We start from the raw sequence: 20821 nt of genomic DNA on the forward strand, positions 1-20821 counted from the left end.
GAAGATGATACAGACCAAAAGATGGAGGCCTTCTCTGGCTTTTTCACCTTTCTGAAGACTCAAACCTTTGTTAGAAGCGTGGAAACACAAGGGCATGTTTTAACCAACCTGGTGAGTTTCCTGTTGCCACTGTTCGGTTAGCGTTGTGCCGCTCTCAGAACCCTTGGAGGAGCTGTTTGGTGAAGCTTTTTGGCGGACAGGAGCTCCGGGTTCCCCATGAGAAGCTGTTTTTGGTGGGAGGTGGCAGTGCCAGTGGCGGTGGGTGGCTGAGGCGGTTCAGAAGCAGCAGCAGCGTGCCCTGACCCCTCTGCTCCAGGGGCTCTTCGACGTGTTGCTTCCTTCAGCTGCAAAGCTTGCGGGACAGACTCCTGCAGCCATCTGGCTCGCTGCTCCTTCTGTGTTGTCATCAACGTGCTGAACTACAGATCTTACTGTACCACCTTTGGAGGAAGCGAGGGAAGAGACTGGGTAACTGAGTCAGAAGTTCACTTCTCAGCCTCTTCTGGGTGAGGAAACAGTATTGGGCACTTGTTGGAAGGTGCCCTCGTCCCCTCCAGTGTCTCCCCAAGCCCAGGCTGCTCCTTGTTAAAGTGTTGGTAAAGGGCACACAAAGGGAGTCCTGATGGGATGCTGCATCTTGCATCTCTCCAGCGTTGGCAGCCACTGGGGGTGACCTTGGCAAAGAGTGTCGCTTCTTGCAAGCTACTCAAACATGGTGGTTCTCTAGCAACTTCTTCTAGACTTTGGAGCTGGTGCTGAAATCTTGTTGCAGCTGCAGTGAGACTGCTGCGTGTGCTCTAAAAGGTGCCCCTCTCTGTTCAGAGGGGAACTTGTATATCAGAATTTCTCCTCCAGGATGGGACTGGGGCTCTGTGGAAAGCAGGGACCCGTAGTGGTTTGTTAGTGGGCTGCTGCAGTAAGTTAATCCATTCCGCTGCTCATGGTTTGGCCAGATAGCGAGAGCCTGGCTGGATTCTCTACTCCTGACACGGAATATTCTCATTTTCCTGCTGGCAAGACTGCTCTACGCACTCGGTAGTGCCTGTAAGGAGCAACTTGCTCTTTTTAATTCTAAAATCAGACCCTCATCCAGGTCAGTGCGTAGCAGTAACCCCAGGTGCTCTGCCTCTTATTCACATTGTCACATCGCAAGCAGTGGCTTGGGAGCCTCTCCCTGAGCTCCCGGGTGGCTCCGCTCCCGACACGAGCGCACCCAGCATTTATCTGGGGGTTATTTGTTGCCAACCTCGGGGATGGTTGCTCCGCCGGGGGGAGAGGACTCTGGTGGATATTGTGCCATAGTCACTAAGGAGGTTTCTGAATGAGCTTCTAAAAATAGCTTCTCTCTTTCCAAGAAGATGAGGTGCTGTGTGGTTGGGGCCAAACCCAAGATGGTGGATAGGAAGAGAAGTGAAGCATTGTTCGGATAACTCCATTGTAAAACTAAACAAACCTTGTCAAGAGCTGATGGGAACAGCTGCGTTGCTGGTGTGGTGCGTCTGACAGCTTTGGTGGCCGTCCCTTGCAGCTTCACGGGTCTGTGGTGGTACGGGCTACGCTGTCACGTCAGACAGGTCGGAGCATCAGGCAGGACCTGCAGGATGGTTTCTCATTTGAGGGTGGATTTTCATGTCTTGCACCAGGGAAGCCTTCCCTCAGCCTTTCATCCATAACCCCAGTGGCCTTTGTTGCGTTGTGTTATTCTTCCTCAGGTAAATGAGGTCATGTTCCAAACTGTCATGGTTTTTAATCACTCTCCATCTGTCATGCTTTACAGCCACTTCTGAAAAACTGGAGGGAGGCTGTTCCTTCTTCATTTGCCGCCGCGCTGGGTTTTGGCGTATGGTGGCCAATGGGATGGGGTAGCCTGGCCAGTGCGTACTGCTGGTCAGTGGCCTTCTCAGACAGTGACAGCAGCCGTTCTGAGGTCACCAACATGCTCATGAGTGTCACTGAACAAACGTGAGTGGGCTACTGGTCGTGCTACTTGCAAACGAAGGCAGAGTGATTGTTTTGCAGAATGGCAGGGAATGAGAAAAAATGATCATTCCCAGGCTACCAGGCCAAAGACAGAAGTGAGGTATCCCGTTGGAAAAGCAGGGTAAGGGCACTTGGTTTAAAAGTAATGCAGGTTCTGGTTGTGGATTGTGAAGGGCGATTGTCAAAAATACAGAAAGCGCTGATTTCGTAACCACATCTCTTCCTTCGTCACGAGAGGTTTGCAGTCGTTGGCCAGCGGTGAGTGTTTGATCCATGTGTAAGTCGAGCACCAGTAACTGGTTTTAGCTGAGGTGTTATTTTAGATTACGCTGAACTGATGTGCTGCTCTGGGCAGAGGTGCACTCGAATTCAATCTTGTAAATAAGTCTGTCTGTCTGTTGCTCTTCTGAGGGTAATTTTGTTTCTGTAGCGTTTGGGTGGGCAGCGTGGCCGGTGCCCAGAGCCGAGTCCGTGCCGCGGGAGGGCGCTTTGTCGGGGCTGCTCTTTTCACAGGAGACTCGACACTGCCGAACGTAAAGTCGTGAGGTGAAATTGGACTAGGAAAGCTGGAACAGCAGAAAAACAAAAATTTGGCACAAATTTTGGTGGCAAATAGGATTGACCCATCTTACTGTGAACAGAGCGCCTTTAACATCATGGGGACAGGCTTTCCAGTGGAGGTCAGGTTTTCGTCTCTCCTGTAGACAAAGTCTGAAGAGAATTTAAAAACCAAAGGCCAACTGAAACCTCCAAAAAACCCACCTTTACTGGAATCGAGAGTCGAATCTAGAGTTTTCCTTGACCTCGCACAATGTTACCTATGTGGCTACTGATTTCATTGTTCTCTGGAACGTAACAAGCAGTGAAGGCTGTGCTTCCTTAGCAAGAAACACTTTTCTGATGGTGACTCCAGGGTGCTCGGGCAGAATTAGAGACCTCGGGTGCTTCTGCTCATCCACAGAGGCTTTGAAATGAGCTTGGAGGAAGTGAGTCCACACTTGTGCTAGAAAAATAAACCTGGAAACTCTCCTTTTGCTACTCAAGGGTAGTTTGGGTAATGGTTACAAGAGCAGACCTTCGTGGTTTGATATGAGGAGCGGATTTTATGCAGTAGGGGTTTGTTTCCATACGTGCTTGTCCTTTGTTTCCCCAGAACTCTTTTTGATCGTTCTGTAGCTGTAAACTGTAGCTGCTTTATATGTATATATGAAAGTTGTATTTCCTTTTTTAGCAATTGTTTGCTAGAATAACAGATGGTGGTATGTTACCTGGGGAGGGAAGATCCTCCGGAATCCTTTCATGCTTTGATCACGGTGAAGTTCGTTTTCGTGTTAATATCCACATCTTCAAATTATACCCCTTTGTCATTGCAGGATGAACAGTTTTTAGGTTTTGGTTCAGATGAAGAAGTCAAAGTACGAAGTCCCACCAGGTCCCCCACAGGTACGTTCCAGTCGCAGGGCTGGAGGTTGACTTTGTATTCTCCTGGGTGATGATTTTGCCTCCTGCTCGTTCCATCGAGTCTGCTCCGCCGTGAAAGCCACCCCGTGTTGGACTCTCTGCATCTGATCTGTTACGGAACAGGGGATCTTTGAGTACAAGAGTTACACTGATGACACAACTGTTTGAAGTGTCCTGGTAGTGTTTTGGAGATGCAATTATTTTAATAGTAAGGACCTAAAACTGGTTTGAATATTTCAGTGTCTTTAAGTAGACTCATTATCAGCTGCAACTGGAAACAAAATGAGCGTAGAACACTTGAGGATAAACTGCAGCCCTAGGCAGCACTGTCCTTCAGAAGGATTGTTGCCTCTCAACAATAGGTTGATAGTGGTCCTGTGCTGTTGCATATAGAGTTGCTGTGAAAAGGCTTGCATTTAAAAAAAAATATATATATCTACTTCGTATTTTGTATGGGAAGAAGTTTGTGGGGAAGGTACTCTTTATATGTATTGATAACCCTCTATTTTTATTTGTTGATTAACTGAAAAGGCTTGGCAACTTGTACAGGCAGAGTGACTGACACTGAGTAAATACTTGCATGGGCTGGGTAGTGCTGATCCGACACTTGGAGAAGTTTAACGTGTGCTCTGCGTTCTCTGCCTCCCTCGCAGTTAAATCGAGCCCACGGAAACCTCGCGGGAGGCCCCGGAGCAGTTCTGACCGAAGTTCAGCTGTACTGTCAGACTCCTCGTCAGTGTGTTCCCCTTCGAGCAAGTCTGAAAGCACATCCATGGAGAAAGTAAAGAAGAAGGAGTTGAAGAGCGGGGAAAAAAGGCGAGGAAGACCTCCAACGCTTACGAGTGTGAAGTTCAAGCTGTCACAAGTAAAGGACACGTCGGACATTCAGAAGGGCAGTAAAGAAGAAAAGGAGAGTGTGAAAAAAATCAAAAGGTCACCATCCACTACGTTTCAGCAAGCAACTAAAATCAAGAAGTTAAGAACTAGTAAGCTCTCCCCACTGAAATCCAAATTTAAGCCTGGGGCAAAACTTCAGATTGGGAGGAAGAGCGTTCAGATGGTGCGCAGGAGAGGCAGGCCGCCGTCCTCCGAGCGCGTCAAGACGTCCTCCGCCTTGGTCGTGAACGCGCAGCTGGAGAAGCCCCAGAGGATACGCAAAGAAAAGGATGGCACGCCACCCCTCACGAAAGAAGAGAAGACGGCTGTCAGGCAGAGCCCGCGCAGGATCAAGCCCGTTCGCATTATACCTTCCACCAAAAGGACGGACGCCACGATCGCCAAGCAGCTCTTGCAGAGGGCGAAAAAAGGGGCGCAAAAAAAGATTGAGAAAGAAGCGGCCAAACTGCAGGGCAGGAAGGGGAGAACCCAGCTCAAAAACATCCGACAGTTCATTATGCCGGTTGTGAGCGCGATCTCTTCACGGATTATTAAAACACCCAAACGGTTCATTGAGGATGAAGACTACGATCCTCCTATTAAAATATCCAGACTTGAATCCACACCGAACAGCCGGTTCAGCGCTACATCCTGTGGCTCCAGCGAGAAGTCCAGCGCTGCTTCTCAGCATTCGTCTCAGATGTCGTCAGACTCCTCGCGGTCCAGCAGCCCCAGCGTGGACACGTCCACAGACTCGCAGGCTTCCGAGGAGGTGCAGACGCCTTCTGAAGAGCGGAGCAATACTCCGGAAGTTCACGCACCGCTGCCCGTTTCTCAGTCCCCTGAAAATGATAACGGCGATAGGAGGAACAGGAGGTTTTCGGTAACGGAAAGAAGTTTCGGCCAAAGGACCGCGAAGAAGCTGCCAGCCTTACCGAACGTGCCGCAGCAGCCCTCCTCGTCCTCCCCTCCTCCCCCTCTGCTCACGCCCCCGCCGCCGCTGCAGCCCGCGTCCAGCATCTCGGACCATACCCCCTGGCTCATGCCCCCCACCATCCCGCTGGCCTCGCCCTTCCTTCCCGCCTCTGCCGCCCCCATGCAGGAGAAGCGCAAGTCGATCCTGCGAGAGCCCACGTTCCGCTGGACCTCCCTGAAGCATTCCAGGTCAGAGCCGCAGTACTTCTCCTCTGCAAAGTATGCCAAAGAGGGGCTGATCCGCAAACCGATATTCGATAACTTCAGGCCCCCGCCGCTGACGCCGGAGGATGTCGGCTTTGCGTCCGGCTTCTCGACGCCGGGCGCGACGGCTCCAGCACGCCTGTTTTCTCTCCACTCGGGAACGCGGTTCGACATGCACAAGAGGAGCCCTCTGCTGAGAGCGCCGCGGTTCACGCCGAGCGAGGCCCACTCCAGGATCTTCGAGTCTGTGATTCTGCCCTCCTCGGTTGGCCGCAGCACCGCAGGGACCTCCGCGGCGGGCGTCTCCTCGCGGAAGCGGAAGAGGAGGGTATTCAGCCCCATCCGCTCAGAACCCAGATCTCCCTCGCACTCCATGAGGACGAGAAGTGGGAGGCTCAGTACCTCGGACCTGACGACTCTCACCCCGCAGTCTTCTGTCTCTTCCTCCTTAACTAGCATTTCTGTTAGTTCTCTTGCCACTAGTGCCTTAAACTCAACTTTTACTTTTCCTTCCCATTCCCTGACGCAGTCTGGGGAGTCGGCAGAAAGAAGCCAGCGGCCGAGGAAGCAGACCAGCACTCCGGCAGAGCCTTTCTCATCCAGCAGCCCTGCTCCTCTCTTCCCCTGGTTCACGTCGAGCCCCCAGACAGAGCGAGGCAGAAACAAGGACAGGGCAGCAGAGGAACTCTCCAAAGATAAGGATGCTGACAAAAGCCTGGAGAAGGACAAGAGCAGAGAGAAAGACAGAGAGAGAGAAAAGGAGAACAAACGGGAGTCAAGGAAAGAGAAAAGGAGAAAAGGGTCGGAAATCCAGAGTAGCTCTGCTTTGTTCCCAGTAGGTAAAACGCCCAAAGAAAAAGTTGTCAGCGAAGACGTCGCAGGATCGTCATCTGCCAAAAAACCTGCCGGGCGGAAGAAGTCCACAGCAATAGATCCCGCGGCAGACGTTTCTACCGCCGCTCTGGGAGACGCGGCAGCCAGCAAAACCAAAACGTCCAAGAAGGGCAGAGGGGGGTTAGAGAAGTCGGATCTGGACCTCAGCCCCACCGTGCCGTCTGCGGAGAAGGAGAAAGCCCTGCGTCTCTCTGCTCCTTCCTCAAGCACTGTCAAACATTCCGCTTCCTCCATCAGCTCCATGCTGGCTCAGGCAGACAAACTGCCGATGACTGACAAGAGAGTGGCCAGTCTCCTGAAAAAGGCAAAAGCCCAGCTGTACAAAATTGAGAAGAGCAAGTCCCTCAAACAGGCTGATCAGCCAAAAGCACAGGTATTCCTTTCTCCAAGTTTGGTTTGGTTTGGTTTTTTCTGGAGTGCAGCTTATTTTGAAAGTACGCTGAAAGTCACAAGTAGCTTTCGTATCCTAAGCATGAAGAATCACCGTGCCGAGCTAAGCAGCTGTTAGTACAACAGATGGCAAACGGTCCGAAAACGAGGAGCCCTGGGCAGAAGCTGAGGGGGAGAGGGAGCTTCTGTGTAGTCAGCTCAGGGGGGAGCTGCGTGCATTTGTGGAGGTCAGGACAGTGTAGCTGCTTATTAGGTTTCTCTGAGTAAGTGCTCATCAAGAGCACTCGCTCACGGTTCACTCTTTTCAGGTTATTTATGTCCATTACACGTTCCTCAGCCTCACTTCGGTACCTTTCTTAAGAATGCTGTCTGTTCTCCTCTTCTGAAATCCAGGGACAAGAGAGCGATTCGTCAGAAACGTCAGTGCGAGGACCACGCATCAAACACGTCTGCAGGAGAGCAGCTGTCGCGCTGGGCCGCAAGCGGGCGGTGTTTCCTGATGACATGCCCACTCTGAGTGCCTTACCGTGGGAAGAGCGGGAGAAGATACTGTCTTCCATGGGGAACGATGGTGAGTTAAGGTTCTTAGTTTACAGCTTTCACTGACTGCTTTAAATGGGACTTCAGGTGACTAACAGGGGAAGGGCTGTTAAACAGCTCCAGGCTCTCCGTGACAATGCCACTCAAACAGGGTTCATCCTTTTACCCATTGGCAATCATTACAGACCTGTGCTCTGTACTGAACTTTCGGTCTGCTGAGGGATGTGAGTACATTTATGTGTGCTTAGATGTGTGCGTACATATACGTACACGCTCACGCGCACCGCTCGTGTGGCTCTGCAGATGAATTTGGGCGTAGTGGAATATATTCCGTTAGCAAACTGGATGCATCTTTTGCCATGAGTGGGTTCACACTAGCAATTTCTTTGATAGATAAGTCATCGATAGCTGGCTCGGAAGAGGCCGAACCTCTGGCTCCGCCGATCAAGCCGATCAAGCCGGTCACCAGAAACAAGGCGCAGCAGGAACCGCCGGTGAAGAAGGGCCGGCGCTCGCGGCGCTGCGGGCAGTGTTCGGGCTGCCAGGTTCCAGAGGACTGCGGCGTCTGCACCAACTGCCTGGACAAGCCCAAGTTTGGTGGGCGCAATATCAAGAAGCAGTGCTGCAAGTAAGTGTGTGCCCGAGGAACGGTTCGGCTGATCCCCAGGCTCGTGTTTTCAGGATGATGTTTCTTTGGTGTTTGTACACATCATCCAACAAAGATGTCTCCAGATGTCATTAAGAAATACCACGCTTCCTTGATTTTCCTATAATTTCTTATACATATCACTTAGCCTGAACCTTTTGCTTTTTTAAATTGCTGCATTAAATTGATTTTACCAAGCTAGACAATCTGTCTGAAAAGGCAGCAACCCAAGTGGCACCAATAAGAATTGTTGTGGTATGAAAGCAGTTTATAAAGCGTAGCTGTGAGAATTGCACGAAAATGAGGAGTTTGTTTTACATATCTCTGAAGAGGGGAGAAAAAAAAATAAAGATTTATTGGAAAAAGGTGGTGGGTGTATTAATAATGGCCTTTTCAGTTTGTCATGTGCAATATTTACAGACTGCCCTCTTCATGTCTGATTTCCTGACGCGTTCTCTCCTTGCAGGATGAGGAAATGTCAGAATCTGCAGTGGATGCCTTCCAAAGCGTACCTCCAGAAGCAAGCGAAAGGTAGGCTGAACGGCGGCGCTCGCGTGCGGCGCTGGACAGACGCCGTCATCTCCTACGTTCTGACATCTCAGTGTCTGTTTCCTTATTTTAAAAAGCCAGCAAGTCGTTTGAAGTCACGCTGGTTTATCCACGTTGCTTTATTGATGCTTCTTCTTCCTAGCTGCAAAAAAGAAAGAGAAGAAATCGAAGACAAACGAGAAGAAAGAAAGCCATTCTGGAAAGAACCAGTTGGACTCCGGGCAGAAACAAACTCCTCAGGCCGTCATAGCGAGAGAAGACGCTGCTGTGAAGAAGAGCGGCGAGCCTGCCCGCAAGCCCGTTGAGGAGAAGCACGAGGACGGGAATCCGCCCGGCCCGGTGCCGGAGCCCAAACAGGTCCCTGCGGCCGGCACCAGGAAGACGGGCAAGCAGGCGTCCCAGCCAGCACCGCTGCCACCGCCGAGCTCCGCACCTCTGAAAAAAGAAGCACCTAAACCTGCCGCTTCTGAGCCTAAGAAAAAGCAGACTCCCCAGCCAGAAATAGGTAAATGGGACTGTTTATCCTCAATCTGTTTGCGTGACGTTAAGTAACGATACCGCTAAAAGCTGTTGGATTTTAAAACTGGTGAATGCTTTAAGATCTGGTGAAATCAAAGCAGATTATTATGGATTTTTTTTCTTACATGTAGCTTCCGTTTCACTGAAGTACAGTGTATGTTGGGGCGAGGAGAAAGATGGCCGTTCTTACTCTGATTTTTAGTCATGTAGTCTTGGCAGTCTTGAGGTCTGTTTTCAGTACCGTTCAGCCTGTTGGCAGTCGGAATGTCAAACAAGAAGAACACAATCTTTTTTCTAGAAAAACGTTGTGCAGTTTCTCACACGTAGCGCAGAGCAGCAGGATGGCGGCCGCCGAGGCGGCTCCCAGGCCTCTCTGGCTTCGCACCCGGAATGCTGCAGATTTTCAGCAGAGGAGGCGGCGCGGGCCGCAGCTGGGGAGGTGCAGTCGCACAGGGGGAGAGGTTCGGGTCGAAAACTCAGCACATCTTACCCAGCTGATTTTTTTCCCTTTTCTTCTCTACAGGTGGCTGTTAGTTACTTGAAATACTCATAATTTTTCCCCCCTTCCTAGGCACAGAACAAAGCAAACAGAAAAAAATTGCTCCCCGTCCAACTTTCCCTGTGAAACAGAAACCAAAAGACAAGGTGAATACTGTTTTTTGTACACAGTCAGTGCATTTCAAGAACCTGCAACTTCTGTCTGTCTAGAGGGTAGAACTGTGTTACTTCCCCCTTTGGCAGGTATTTTGTGCTTGTCCTTGTGGCAGTACACAGATACCAAAGTACCTGGCGTATGCCTGAGATTGGGTTTAGATGTTGGCTTGTTCTCTGAGAAGTGTACGTTTTGGGGTGGAGGCTGTTTGGTAAAACAAGGAACTGCCTTTGGCTCAGAAACAGCTCCGTTATAGAAAGAAAAGGTAAAGAATGATTGAAATGTGAGGAGAAGCGCGTAGGGACTGATGACAGCCAGAGCTGCCCCACTGCAGAGTACAGACCAGCGCTCTGCTGAGAGAGCAACGTGACGGTAGAGGAGAGTGCAGCAAATTGAATTAGAAATGTAACTGTGCGTGGAATGATCTTAGGAGATGGTTTGTGGAATGTTGCTTTCTTGCACCATTTGCACACTCGTGATTCCGAAATGGTTTGGGGGTTTTCTCTGTGAGTTACCTGCAGCATTGAGTTTGATTTCTGGTTGACTTTTCCTGTGCGGGGCTGGGATTAACGCAGGCTCCTTTACTTGAGCAGGAAAAGCCCCCTCCCATAAGCAAGCCCGAAAGCAGCACGCTGAACTTGCTCAGCACTCTGACTAATGGCAGCAGTTCCAAGCAAAAGCCACCCACAGATGGAGTCCACAGAATCCGAGTGGATTTCAAGGTAGAGGACAAAATGTTTTAAGTGTTTGAATGTTGCCTGGCTCTGACCCTGGAACCAGAGCCTCTCGAGAGCGCGGGCGGTGGCCTCAGTGTGTGTGTGGTGCCCTCAGAGAACTGCACGTAGGAGCCTTCATGACAAGTCGCTTGATTTTTAGAAGCTTGTTATGCCTTTTTTTTTTTCTTATAATTAGAGTACTGGATGAAGAGACCCTTAAAGCTTTAAAACCTTAACTGTCAATGTGTGAGGATGAGCAAGACTTTGAGGTTTATGAAGAGTTATTCCATTAAGATGGAACTATAAAACCTTACCACAACTTGAGCCAACAAGATTTGGGGAAAATGTTAGTAACTTGTAATTCACGACATTTTGGGAATATCCGGGGTTTTTAACTGACGAATCATGTACTTTTTTTGAACAACAGTGTTGAAAAAATAAAAAATATTTTCCTAATAATTTTTCAGTCCATCTATAAGTGTTGATACTGGAGATTATAGCGAGATCTCATAAGTGTTTTTTTTATACAAATATGGAATCCTAATAAAGTCTAATTCTTCTGAAATTTCACTTTCAGTAATAATTGTGCAATCGTGAAAGCTTTGTCTCGTTGCTTAGGCCGGCTTTCCGTAGAAGGAAGGCCAGCGCGTTACTGAGCCCTCTTGGCCAGAGCAGCGCCGAGAGGAGCCTGTTGCAATATTCGCTGTAACGCAGGTAGAAGCTGACACAATTCAGTTTGAGGCCGCTTAAGCCCAGGCACAGAGCGCGTAGCGCAGCCGTCAGCGCGAGCACTTTGTACTGCTGTTGTGTTGCCTTGTTCTGCATGGTGACGTCTCCTTTTGTACTTGCAGGAGGACTGTGAAGTGGAGAATGTTTGGGAGATGGGTGGGTTAGGCATCGTCACCTCGGTACCTATTACTCCCAGGGTGGTCTGTTTTCTCTGTGCCAGCAGTGGACACGTGGAGGTAAAGCATTGTGTTCTGCCCTTCGTGACTTAGTTACAGTGCCGTGTGGTTAGAAAAAATAAAGAAATAATATCGTGACCTCGATCCAGGACAAGTTAAATAGTCCCTGTAAATCTGTCCTTACTTTGTCCCAAGATACCGAAGTGCAGGGTATTTAAAAGCAGTTGGGAAACTTCTGCAGCACTTACTTTGCAGGTGAACAGTATTAGATGTGCAGAACTGTGTAACTGGGAGCACCTGCGTCTCCTCCTAATTTGGTATCCCAGATCTGACGTAAAGCAGGGCTTTGCCTCTTCTGAACTCAAATAAGGAAGGCTGCCCGATAAGGTCAGAGGGCTTTAGGGGCTGTTGACTTCCCCATGCGTCTCTGAACTTGCTGAGAGCTGCAAGCCATTCCCGAGACGTGACCGGAGGAATTCTGGTGCTGCACCAAGAGCTGGGTTTGGCTTTGAGATGTGTCAAATGCATTGCCACGTACAGACAGTGAGGCCAGCTGGCCTGGGGAGGTGGTGCTGGCACTCCAGAGATGGCTCAGTTACGCTGAGGGAATGGGGAATGTGGATGTGGACGTCCCTTGGCTTGAGGACCGTCCAGCGGGGCCTGGAGCCGTCCCCTGCTCAGGCAGGTTGCTCATGGGGACAAATGATTCATGCGTCCCCTGAGCCTGCAGTGTTTGTACCCTAAGAACGATGCTTTTTCTAGTCTGCCCAGCCTTGTAGGGGATACGCAGAGGTCAGAAGAGCTGTCACACAGGCCACCTGAGCTGAGCAGAGGCAGGAACACCTCTCTCGGCTCTGCACGTCCCTTCCGTCTGCACCAGGTCTTTCTCCTGGTGCGGTGGCTTGTGTTACAGTGAGGGAGGAGCTCCTGGGGGGCCCTCAGGGCTTTGCCAGGGCTGGGAATGCTCAGAGAACAGGTACCGGGCTCCCCTTTGCTGCTGGGTGCCTGGGCTGGGTAGGCAAGTGTGGATTGGGGTTGTCTGCAGCACACACGCAGCTCCCCTCTAAAGCATGCCAGCAGACATCCGTGTTCTGTCAGCTGTGACGCAGAATTCAAAGCAGTTGGGGGCGTGAGGGGGTGGTTTGGGACTTCAGAGAAGCTTCTGGCTTGCTAAAACCTGCCTCTCCCCTCTTGCAGTTCGTGTACTGTCAGGTCTGTTGTGAGCCCTTTCACAAGTTCTGCCTGGAGGAGAGCGAGCGGCCGCTGGAGGACCAGCTGGAGAACTGGTGCTGCCGTCGCTGCAAGTTCTGCCATGTGTGCGGGAGACAGCACCAGGCCACCAAGGTACCCCCAAAGCACCGGGAGAAAATACGCTGGGGAAACGCCTCTCCAGTCGCTTCCCTGCAGCTTCCTCCGCTTCCGCAGCGGGGCGTCCCACCCGAAACAGAGCGCCCGGGCTTGTGCATCCCTTTGGTCTGCTCCAATGCCCTCTCCGTTGTTCTTGCAGCAGCTGCTGGAGTGTAACAAGTGCCGAAACAGCTATCACCCCGAGTGCCTGGGCCCAAACTACCCGACAAAACCCACCAAGAAGAAGAAAGTTTGGGTGAGGCATTTTGATCTATTTTTGGTAATTCACTTGCTGGCCGATGGTAACGCCACAGGCCAGAGCAGTGCAGGTGACTGGCTCTGATGCAGTCGCTCAGCTGAACTGTAAGGCAGGGTGCGTGTTGCGTTGGAAGGTACGTTTGGAAATAGATAATGATGTGGATCCCTGATGAGGTTCTGAACAAGCAGGATTTTTGAAGGGGTTACAGCTTTTTTAGTTGTAGTGATTCTTCTGATCGTGGTCTCAGAGCATGGAAGAAGCTCTTTAGAAGGGCAGCATTTACTTCAAGCTTATCAGTTGGTACTGGTATTAAGAGACGATTTGGATTACTTTACTGGTTGTGTCTTTTGAGTTTTTCTTCTAAACAAATGCAAAAGCTTTACCATTAGTGTATTTGGTACAAATAGTTTTCAAGCATTTCTATATTCTCAGAATTGGAAAACTGTTAAAATAAGACTTCATGTTTTAGGTCCGAAGAAACGCCACAACTGCATGTACTGTTCTATGTGAGCAGAAAGGTGATATTTTCTTCAGTGCAAATACGAAGGACGGAAAAATGATACTGTAGTTTATTTTCAATTTTTTCATGTTGCATTATCACCATCTCACCATAAAGGGAGGGAGCTCTTTTTAGTGAAGGTTTTGGTCTTTGAAAATCCTTGCTCTGTTATTTCTCTGCACTCATTAAATAATAAAACAAGGAAATGTATCATTAGGACTAAAGCAAAGAAACCAGTGAATAAAAGGAAATAACACTTGCCAACCACATTCCTTTTCCAGATATGTACCAAATGTGTTCGCTGCAAGAGCTGCGGATCCACGACACCAGGCAAAGGGTGGGATGCGCAGTGGTCTCACGACTTCTCGCTCTGCCACGATTGTGCCAAACTCTTTGCGAAAGGTACACGAAGCTGTGATTCTTCCCAGCACGTGTTGGGGTGGCGGGTGGAAAGCCGGGTTTAGATTTTGCACTGGCTGGCAAAGTCGCCGCTCTTTTCTTGTTAGAGTTTGAGGCTTCCAGAACATAAACGCAATGCCAGATAAAGCAGTTCTTGCACACCTGGTGGCCCAGGCTTTCAAGTGCCAGTCAAGAAAAAGACATTTGAAAGGACTCCTGACTTAAAAGCAACAAAATTCCCATTGTAAAGTGGTTGCTCCTTCGTGTGTTAGTTACTGTACGTGATGCCTTTGGATCTAAGAGGGGCACTCTGGGGAAGAATCTCAGCACAGAAGATCTGGGCTGTTCCACCAAATTTCATGCCTGTATGTCGTTCTTGTCTTGTTGGTTTACTCTGTCGAGCTCATTGCCGGTTATACTATTTTGCCAGTCACTGGCAGTGTACCGGTGGGGGGTTCAGGCAGCCGCTTTCTTGGCCGGTGCGTAACCGCCCCGCGTGAGCTGTGCGGGACGGCCGAGTCTCTGAGAAACCGTCACATCTCGCTTGCAGGAAACTTCTGTCCTCTCTGCGACAAGTGCTACGACGATGACGACTATGAGAGCAAGATGATGCAGTGTGGGAAATGCGACCGCTGGGTCCACTCCAAGTGTGAAAACCTTTCTGGTAAGACGAATCCTGATCTCCTGTGTACCTCAGAACGTGGGGCAGCAAGTAGACCAAAGGAATCTTGTGCTGGGCCTTTCTATGAGTCTTAACACCCTCACCTATTGTGTCCGGCCTGTGGAATAGCTACAGGCAAACCAGTACTGATATTGATGCCATCCTGAAAGCACAGGACTTGCCCCAAACGCGGTAGGGCTCAGTTAGTTGCACAAGATGCTTTTGTTACATGAAAAGTGTTTCAGTTAGACAGTCAGTGCCCAGTGGGCATTTTTCCTTCTATCCGTCCTTCAGTACAGTAGTTCACATTTTTATTTTCTTTTGTCTCCAGATGAGATGTATGAGATACTCTCTAACTTGCCGGAGAGCGTAGCGTACACCTGCATTAACTGCACGGAGCAGCATCCTGCGGAGTGGCGCCTGGCGCTGGAGAAGGAGCTGCAGGTTTCCCTGCGGCAGGTTCTAACGGCCCTGTTGAATTCCAGAACGACCAGCCACTTGCTGCGGTATCGACAGGTGAGCTGCAGCCTCGCACCCGGCTGCTCTATTCTGGCTCCACGTGTTGCCTGCTGTCTCGCTGAATTCTGGTATTGCTGGGCATCGTACTGCAAAGTGTCTCGATTGGACTGTGAACAGCGCATACCGTGGTTTTCATTCCTGTGGAAACGATGAGGTGGCCATCCATGATAAACTTGTGAGGCTAAAGGAAAAAACAGGATCAGTTCTTTAAGGACTGGGAGGATTTAACTCTGGGATGGTGAAGGCGCTTTTTCGACAGAAGGACGGGGTCTTAGGCTTGAAATATATATTCAGGAATAAGACTGTGAAAAAGGAGTTTACTCCTTCTGGCTGGTTGCTCTGCTGTGTGCTGTACCAGTTGGCAGCACAGAGCTGGTTAAGCTCTTTTAATTGTTGCCCCTGCATTTTGGACAGCAATTCAGAACTCAAGGCTCCTTTATTTCACATTAGCGAGACTCTCTGGGCCAGTAAATGTGTGTGGGAGTATGTGGCAAGTAGCAGCCACCCTTCAATAGCCAACGTCCCTCTGTCTGGTTGCTGGTGTTAACAGGCAGCAAAACCGCCGGATTTAAACCCCGAGACGGAGGAGAGTATCCCATCGCGGAGCTCCCCGGAAGGTCCTGACCCTCCCGTCCTAACCGAGGTCAGCAAGCAGGAGGAGCAGCAGCCTCTGGATCTGGAAGGAGTGAAGAGGAAAATGGATCAAGCAGGTTACACCTCTGTGGTATGTCAGAGTTTTAGTTGTCTGCTCTAATAATAGGTCCTGTGACTTGCTTTACAACCCGTGGTGTTTATAACTGAGCATGCTTAAGCCTTTGCTTTATGAACAAGGAAACAGGTTAACGTGCTGCTAAAAATAATCCTGGCTGGCTGGTGTTAACGCTGGCCCAAAGATGTGTCATTTACATTGTTGTGCGGCTCTTTCACCACTCAGTTAAACCCCTTTTGCTCTCAGTCAGATGTTTATGTTGATAGAAGAAGGATCGGTCCTACTTCACATCCAAATTCTGAGGACCAGATAACAGTGCTGGTAGTGAGTTATCTGGGAACTAAGAATTCATGTGTGGAGGGATATCTCTTCAGGGGTCATCTACACAAAGTGCTAGCATTGACCCAATCGGGTTTCGTTATAGGGAGCAGCTTTTTCCTCCGTTTTCCCCGTTGTTTACAGCCAGATTCTTTTTCTGCTTTTCAGTCAGTGCTCTGGTTCAGTCTTCTGGTTATCTGGATGCTCGCTTGACGCCTTAAAAAATCAGTGGATTGTGTCGCTGTGTGCAGGAGACAATCCTGGTAATGTGAAATGTTGTGGTTTTCTTGCAGTTGGATTTCAGTGATGATATCGTGAAGATAATTCAAGCAGCCATCAATTCCGACGGCGGGCAGCCGGAGGTGAAGAAAGCCAACAGCATGGTCAAGTCCTTCTTCATTCGGGTGAGCTGGACTGTAGTTATGTTGGAATCTGCTCAGTATCACTCCACTGCTTGATGCTGTTGGAATCCAAAGGGTCTGTCGCACTTACCATAGCTTGGGTATTTCCAGGAATAAAACAATACATTGTCAGCGTTGTTGATGTTCCTGAAATCTTACCAGTTGTGCCTTTACAGTAGATCTTGGCTGAATGTCTTTGGATTTGGGGGTACGTTGCATAACATTTCTAATGGAGTGTTGTTTTCCTTCAGCAAATGGAGCGTGTTTTTCCATGGTTCAGTGTAAAAAAGTCCAGATTTTGGGAGCCAAATAAAGTAACAAGCAAGTAAGTAATTGTTCAGTGTCCGACTGCGACACCCTGCAGTTTGCCAGCTGTCCAAGCAAAAAGTATCGAGAGAGCCTGGGTTTGGGGTGGGGTTTCTGTTTTTCCTTTTTCTTTTCCTCTTTTTTTTGAAGAAGTCAGACAGTAACCCCATTCCCAGGGTTCGTGTGCATTTCCTTGTTGGAAAGCAGAGAAACTAAAACCATTTAGAGTGAGGTGTATTGTGTGTTGGCTCGTCAGTCTCGTCCTTCCTGCCCTCCTCACCCCCCTGTGCTGGCCCCCCCCCATCTGCACCTGTCACCCTCAAGAGAAGGGGACGGCCACATCCCAAACCTTAACGTGTGAGCGGTCATGGCCTTTGTCGAGAGCACGTGTGGACTGTGGGTGACGAAGCGGGTGATGGTTGTGCTGGCGTGTAGTCAGGTCTGACGGGCGACTCCTCGTTGCTTTCCAGCAGTGGTATGTTGCCGAATGCGGTGCTGCCCCCTTCGCTTGACCATAACTATGCTCAGTGGCAGGAGCGGGAAGAGAACAACCGCACCGAACAGCCCCCTCTGATGAAGAAAATCATTCCAGCTCCAAAACCCAAAGGGCCCGGAGAGCCGGATTCCCCAACCCCTCTGCATCCTCCTACGCCGCCCATCTCCGGTAAGGAAACAGGTCGCAGCACCGTCGGTCCCACACCTGGAGGGCTTCATTCCACACCTCCGAGCAGTAAAGGGAGGGCAGTTTTGGTTCTGAAGGATTTTGGAGACCTCTGTGACCCAGGGTCGCTCAGAGGCTGTTACGTACGGGATGTTTCTGAGCTGAGCTCGGGTACAGACGTACGATTGTGCTGCTTTCCCCCAGCACACGGGCTGTGCGGGGACTGCTGTGTGCTTGGCCTTGCTTTGCAAGCTGCCTGTTGACAACTCCGGGCTGCTGGTTGGTGCTTCTGTCCCCTTCCCTTGCTGGCCGCTTTTGCAGATGAATTTTTGCCTCCCTGTCTTTCAAGAATAAACAGCGTTCTCTCCTTTAAGGCTCTGACCGAAGCAGAGAGGATAGTCCTGAACTGAACCCACCTCCAGACGTGGAAGACAACAGGCAGTGCGCGTTGTGCCTGAAATACGGTGACGACAGCGCTAACGTGAGTATCTGGCAGCTGCCCGTTCTGACAGGAGCTGATTTAAGCAGTGCTGTGGCTTTGGCACTGTGGGTAGGCTGGATGACCTTTGTATGTTGCTGTGTCTTGTGGAACATTTGAAAAGAAGGTTTCCTTCCCTTCCTTAGGATGCTGGGCGTCTTCTCTATATCGGCCAGAATGAATGGACACACGTGAACTGTGCTTTGTGGTCGGCAGAGGTGTTTGAAGACGACGATGGTTCTCTGAAGAACGTGCACATGGCTGTGATCAGGGGAAAGCAGCTGGTGGGTACAAGTTCCGAACACTTTCTTAAACCACATGCTGAGTCGCGCAGAACTGAGACAGGAACCCGGCTGAAAGGCGCCTTGTGTGTGTTATTTCTGCTCTGTCCTCTCCTTGCATTGTTTTTTTATGCTATAGGTAGTAGAACTGACTGAAGAGATTTGGAAATTTGCTTTAGCCTTGCTTAGTTCAGAAGTAGCGAGGAGACCAAAAGGAACTTGTAGCAGGTGAATTCGAGGTGTGTTTTTCTCAGAAGGTCTTAGTTGCCAGTGCTACCCCTTCAGCAGTCGATGCCATATACATGGTCACGACCTCTTTTGAAAAGAACACGGAATATCTGGAGCAGCGTCAAATGCTGCGTTGCAGCCCCAGCCCCATCTCTCTGGTTCAAGGACTCACCAGATCTCCTGTTGGAGTCCGAACCGGTGGCAGCAGAGGAGCTCAGAGGGGAGAGGGAAAACCTGTAGCTGGCGTTTTGACCTGGGTTAAATTCCACATATGCATAAAAGAAATAAAAATGGAAAGCAGGTATTGTCCAGTTCAAGGTGTTGAACAAGGAGCATTGTCGTGTTTGAGCAGAGGCGAAGGATCTTAACATCTGGCTTGCACGTAGCTGCTCTGTTAAATACTGCAGGAAGAATGATGGTGGTGTCTCTTTTCTGAACTCCCACACAGCCTTAGAAAATGGAATCACCTTCCTGTGGTGGATTGGTTGTTGCTTACCTTCCAGCAGAATGAAATGAGAAGCGTGACTAGAAATCAGTTTGTCCATATCTTGGTTTAATATTGCGTCACCTGGTCCTAAGTATGTCTTAAACCAGCAGAAGCAGTGGAGCAGGACTGCTCTTAGCCAGCAGTAAGCGCCCACATAGGGAATACTGCGTGCAGGAGAAATAATTGATGTGCTAATTGGTGAAGCAAATAGGAGACTTGGCTGTGGAGTACAAGCGAGAAAGCCTGAGCCCGGAGAAACCCTTCAGCAAAGGCAGGAGTTGTTCAGAGCGAGAGATCCTTGTTCTCTCACATCCTCCTCCGTGTCTCGCTCAGCATGTGAGTCATGGTAGCAAAATGTTGTGGCAGCAAAGCGGGAGCTCAGGCTTTACTCTCGACTTCTGCCTATGCCTAAAAAAACAACCGACAGCAGCAGTGGGAGCCTGGTTGGAGAAGGGATTCACTTGTCACTTTTTTCTGTTTGCTTTTGTAGAGATGCGAGTTCTGCCAGAAGTCGGGCGCCACCGTCGGCTGCTGCCTCACTTCCTGCACCAGTAACTACCACTTCATGTGCTCGCGGGCCAAGAACTGCGTGTTCCTGGACGACAAGAAGGTTTACTGCCAGCGGCACCGCGACTTGATCAAAGGAGAGGTAAGAGTCTTCCGTCGCGCTGGCCGTGGCTGCAGGCGGGTTCACCTGCAACCGGAGCACTGCTGACAGGTTAACCGTGCCTCTGCTCCTTGTGAGCTGGGGCTGGACTGCCGTGCTGTTAAAAAGAAGTCAGCGGTACAGCTGCCATGGGGCGCTTCAAGAGCCACAACACCAAACTGAGGACAGAGTTAGACAGACCATGTAGTGTACGCGGGGTGGTTCCTTTGAAATTACTGAGTAGTTTTGTGGATTCTTGTTCCAGGTGGTTCCTGAGAATGGGTTTGAAGTCCTTAGGAGAGTTTTTGTGGACTTTGAAGGGATCAGTTTGAGAAGAAAATTTCTTAGTGGGTTGGAACCAGAGAACATCCACATGATGATTGGTAAGATCTGGTCTCTGGACGCTTGATTCGCCTTCGGTGCTGGGCTCTGGTTCACAGAACTCTTCTGATCCTCTTTCCGCTCAGGCTCGATGACAATAGACTGTTTAGGAATTCTGAATGACCTCTCAGACTGTGAAGATAAGTTGTTTCCCATCGGCTATCAGTGAGTATACGCTGTTCCATGACCAGATCTCTTTTAGTGTATTAGATGTCAAACCAGCTCTGAAGTAACATCTGTAAAAGTTGACCGTAGCTCGCATACGCTGTTAGGAATCTTGTGATTAAGCTGGGTGTGCAGCGTGTTGTGCCCAGCAGCCTTTGTCCCGTGTCATTTTGAGAAACTGCAGATTTAAAATAGGAATGCTGAGGTTTACTCAACCGTTGGGTAAAGAGGTTGAATTCTCTTGCAGGTGCTCGAGGGTGTATTGGAGCACAACGGATGCCAGGAAGCGCTGCGTGTATACCTGCAAGATCATGGAGTGCCGGCCGCCGGTCATAGAACCCGACATCAACAGCACGGTGGAGCACGATGACAACAGAACGATTGCCCACAGCCCCGTTCCCCTTACAGGTCATCTTCTCAGGACTGTCTAAAAGTCTATTTGCCATAGTCTGTCCTTACCAGGAAGCCAGTACTGCGTGAGATCCCTTTTTCTTAAACCGACTTGGACTAGAATGCCCTACAGCTTCCACATTACATTGTGGCCTCTTAAGGCTTTAAAAAAACCGAAAGGGCTCTACGCTTTCCAGTGTTCTGGTAACTCTGAGGCCCCGAGCACACCAACCTGCTGTAGCTGTGCTTTCTAGTCTACAGATCCGAGATCTTTGAGTGATGTAAAGCGTCACATTGTGCTTCAGGTGTCGGTGTTGGTAGGTGACACGGGGCTTGGTAAATACCGTGTTGAACAGTAGCATTGCGCTGCTTCTGTGTT

General features: G+C 49.9%; 1 protein-coding gene across 3 annotated transcripts in view; it reads left to right on the plus strand.

The window, feature by feature from the left end:
* KMT2A (lysine methyltransferase 2A) overlaps window positions 1-20821 on the plus strand; it is a 37524-nt gene that overhangs the window by 3362 nt on the left and 13341 nt on the right. The window contains exons 2-25 of one of the 3 annotated variants that reach the window (XM_065855832.2): window positions 3354-3423; window positions 4095-6763; window positions 7174-7351; window positions 7714-7948; window positions 8433-8497; window positions 8658-9020; window positions 9606-9679; window positions 10280-10408; window positions 11254-11367; window positions 12505-12651; window positions 12815-12910; window positions 13694-13814; window positions 14362-14475; window positions 14804-14988; window positions 15542-15715; window positions 16312-16422; window positions 16671-16744; window positions 17196-17389; window positions 17761-17867; window positions 18011-18148; window positions 19351-19509; window positions 19772-19889; window positions 19974-20052; window positions 20300-20460. In XM_065855832.2, the coding sequence (XP_065711904.1) occupies window positions 3354-3423; window positions 4095-6763; window positions 7174-7351; window positions 7714-7948; window positions 8433-8497; window positions 8658-9020; window positions 9606-9679; window positions 10280-10408; window positions 11254-11367; window positions 12505-12651; window positions 12815-12910; window positions 13694-13814; window positions 14362-14475; window positions 14804-14988; window positions 15542-15715; window positions 16312-16422; window positions 16671-16744; window positions 17196-17389; window positions 17761-17867; window positions 18011-18148; window positions 19351-19509; window positions 19772-19889; window positions 19974-20052; window positions 20300-20460 (5875 nt within the window). The remainder of the gene's footprint in view (window positions 1-3353; window positions 3424-4094; window positions 6764-7173; window positions 7352-7713; window positions 7949-8432; window positions 8498-8657; window positions 9021-9605; window positions 9680-10279; window positions 10409-11253; window positions 11368-12504; window positions 12652-12814; window positions 12911-13693; window positions 13815-14361; window positions 14476-14803; window positions 14989-15541; window positions 15716-16311; window positions 16423-16670; window positions 16745-17195; window positions 17390-17760; window positions 17868-18010; window positions 18149-19350; window positions 19510-19771; window positions 19890-19973; window positions 20053-20299; window positions 20461-20821) is intronic. The other 2 variants (XM_065855833.2, XM_071798836.1) reach the window with 2 other exon arrangements.

The sequence above is a fragment of the Patagioenas fasciata genome, chromosome 24, assembly GCF_037038585.1.
Source record: "Patagioenas fasciata isolate bPatFas1 chromosome 24, bPatFas1.hap1, whole genome shotgun sequence".
NCBI lineage: Eukaryota > Metazoa > Chordata > Aves > Columbiformes > Columbidae > Patagioenas > Patagioenas fasciata.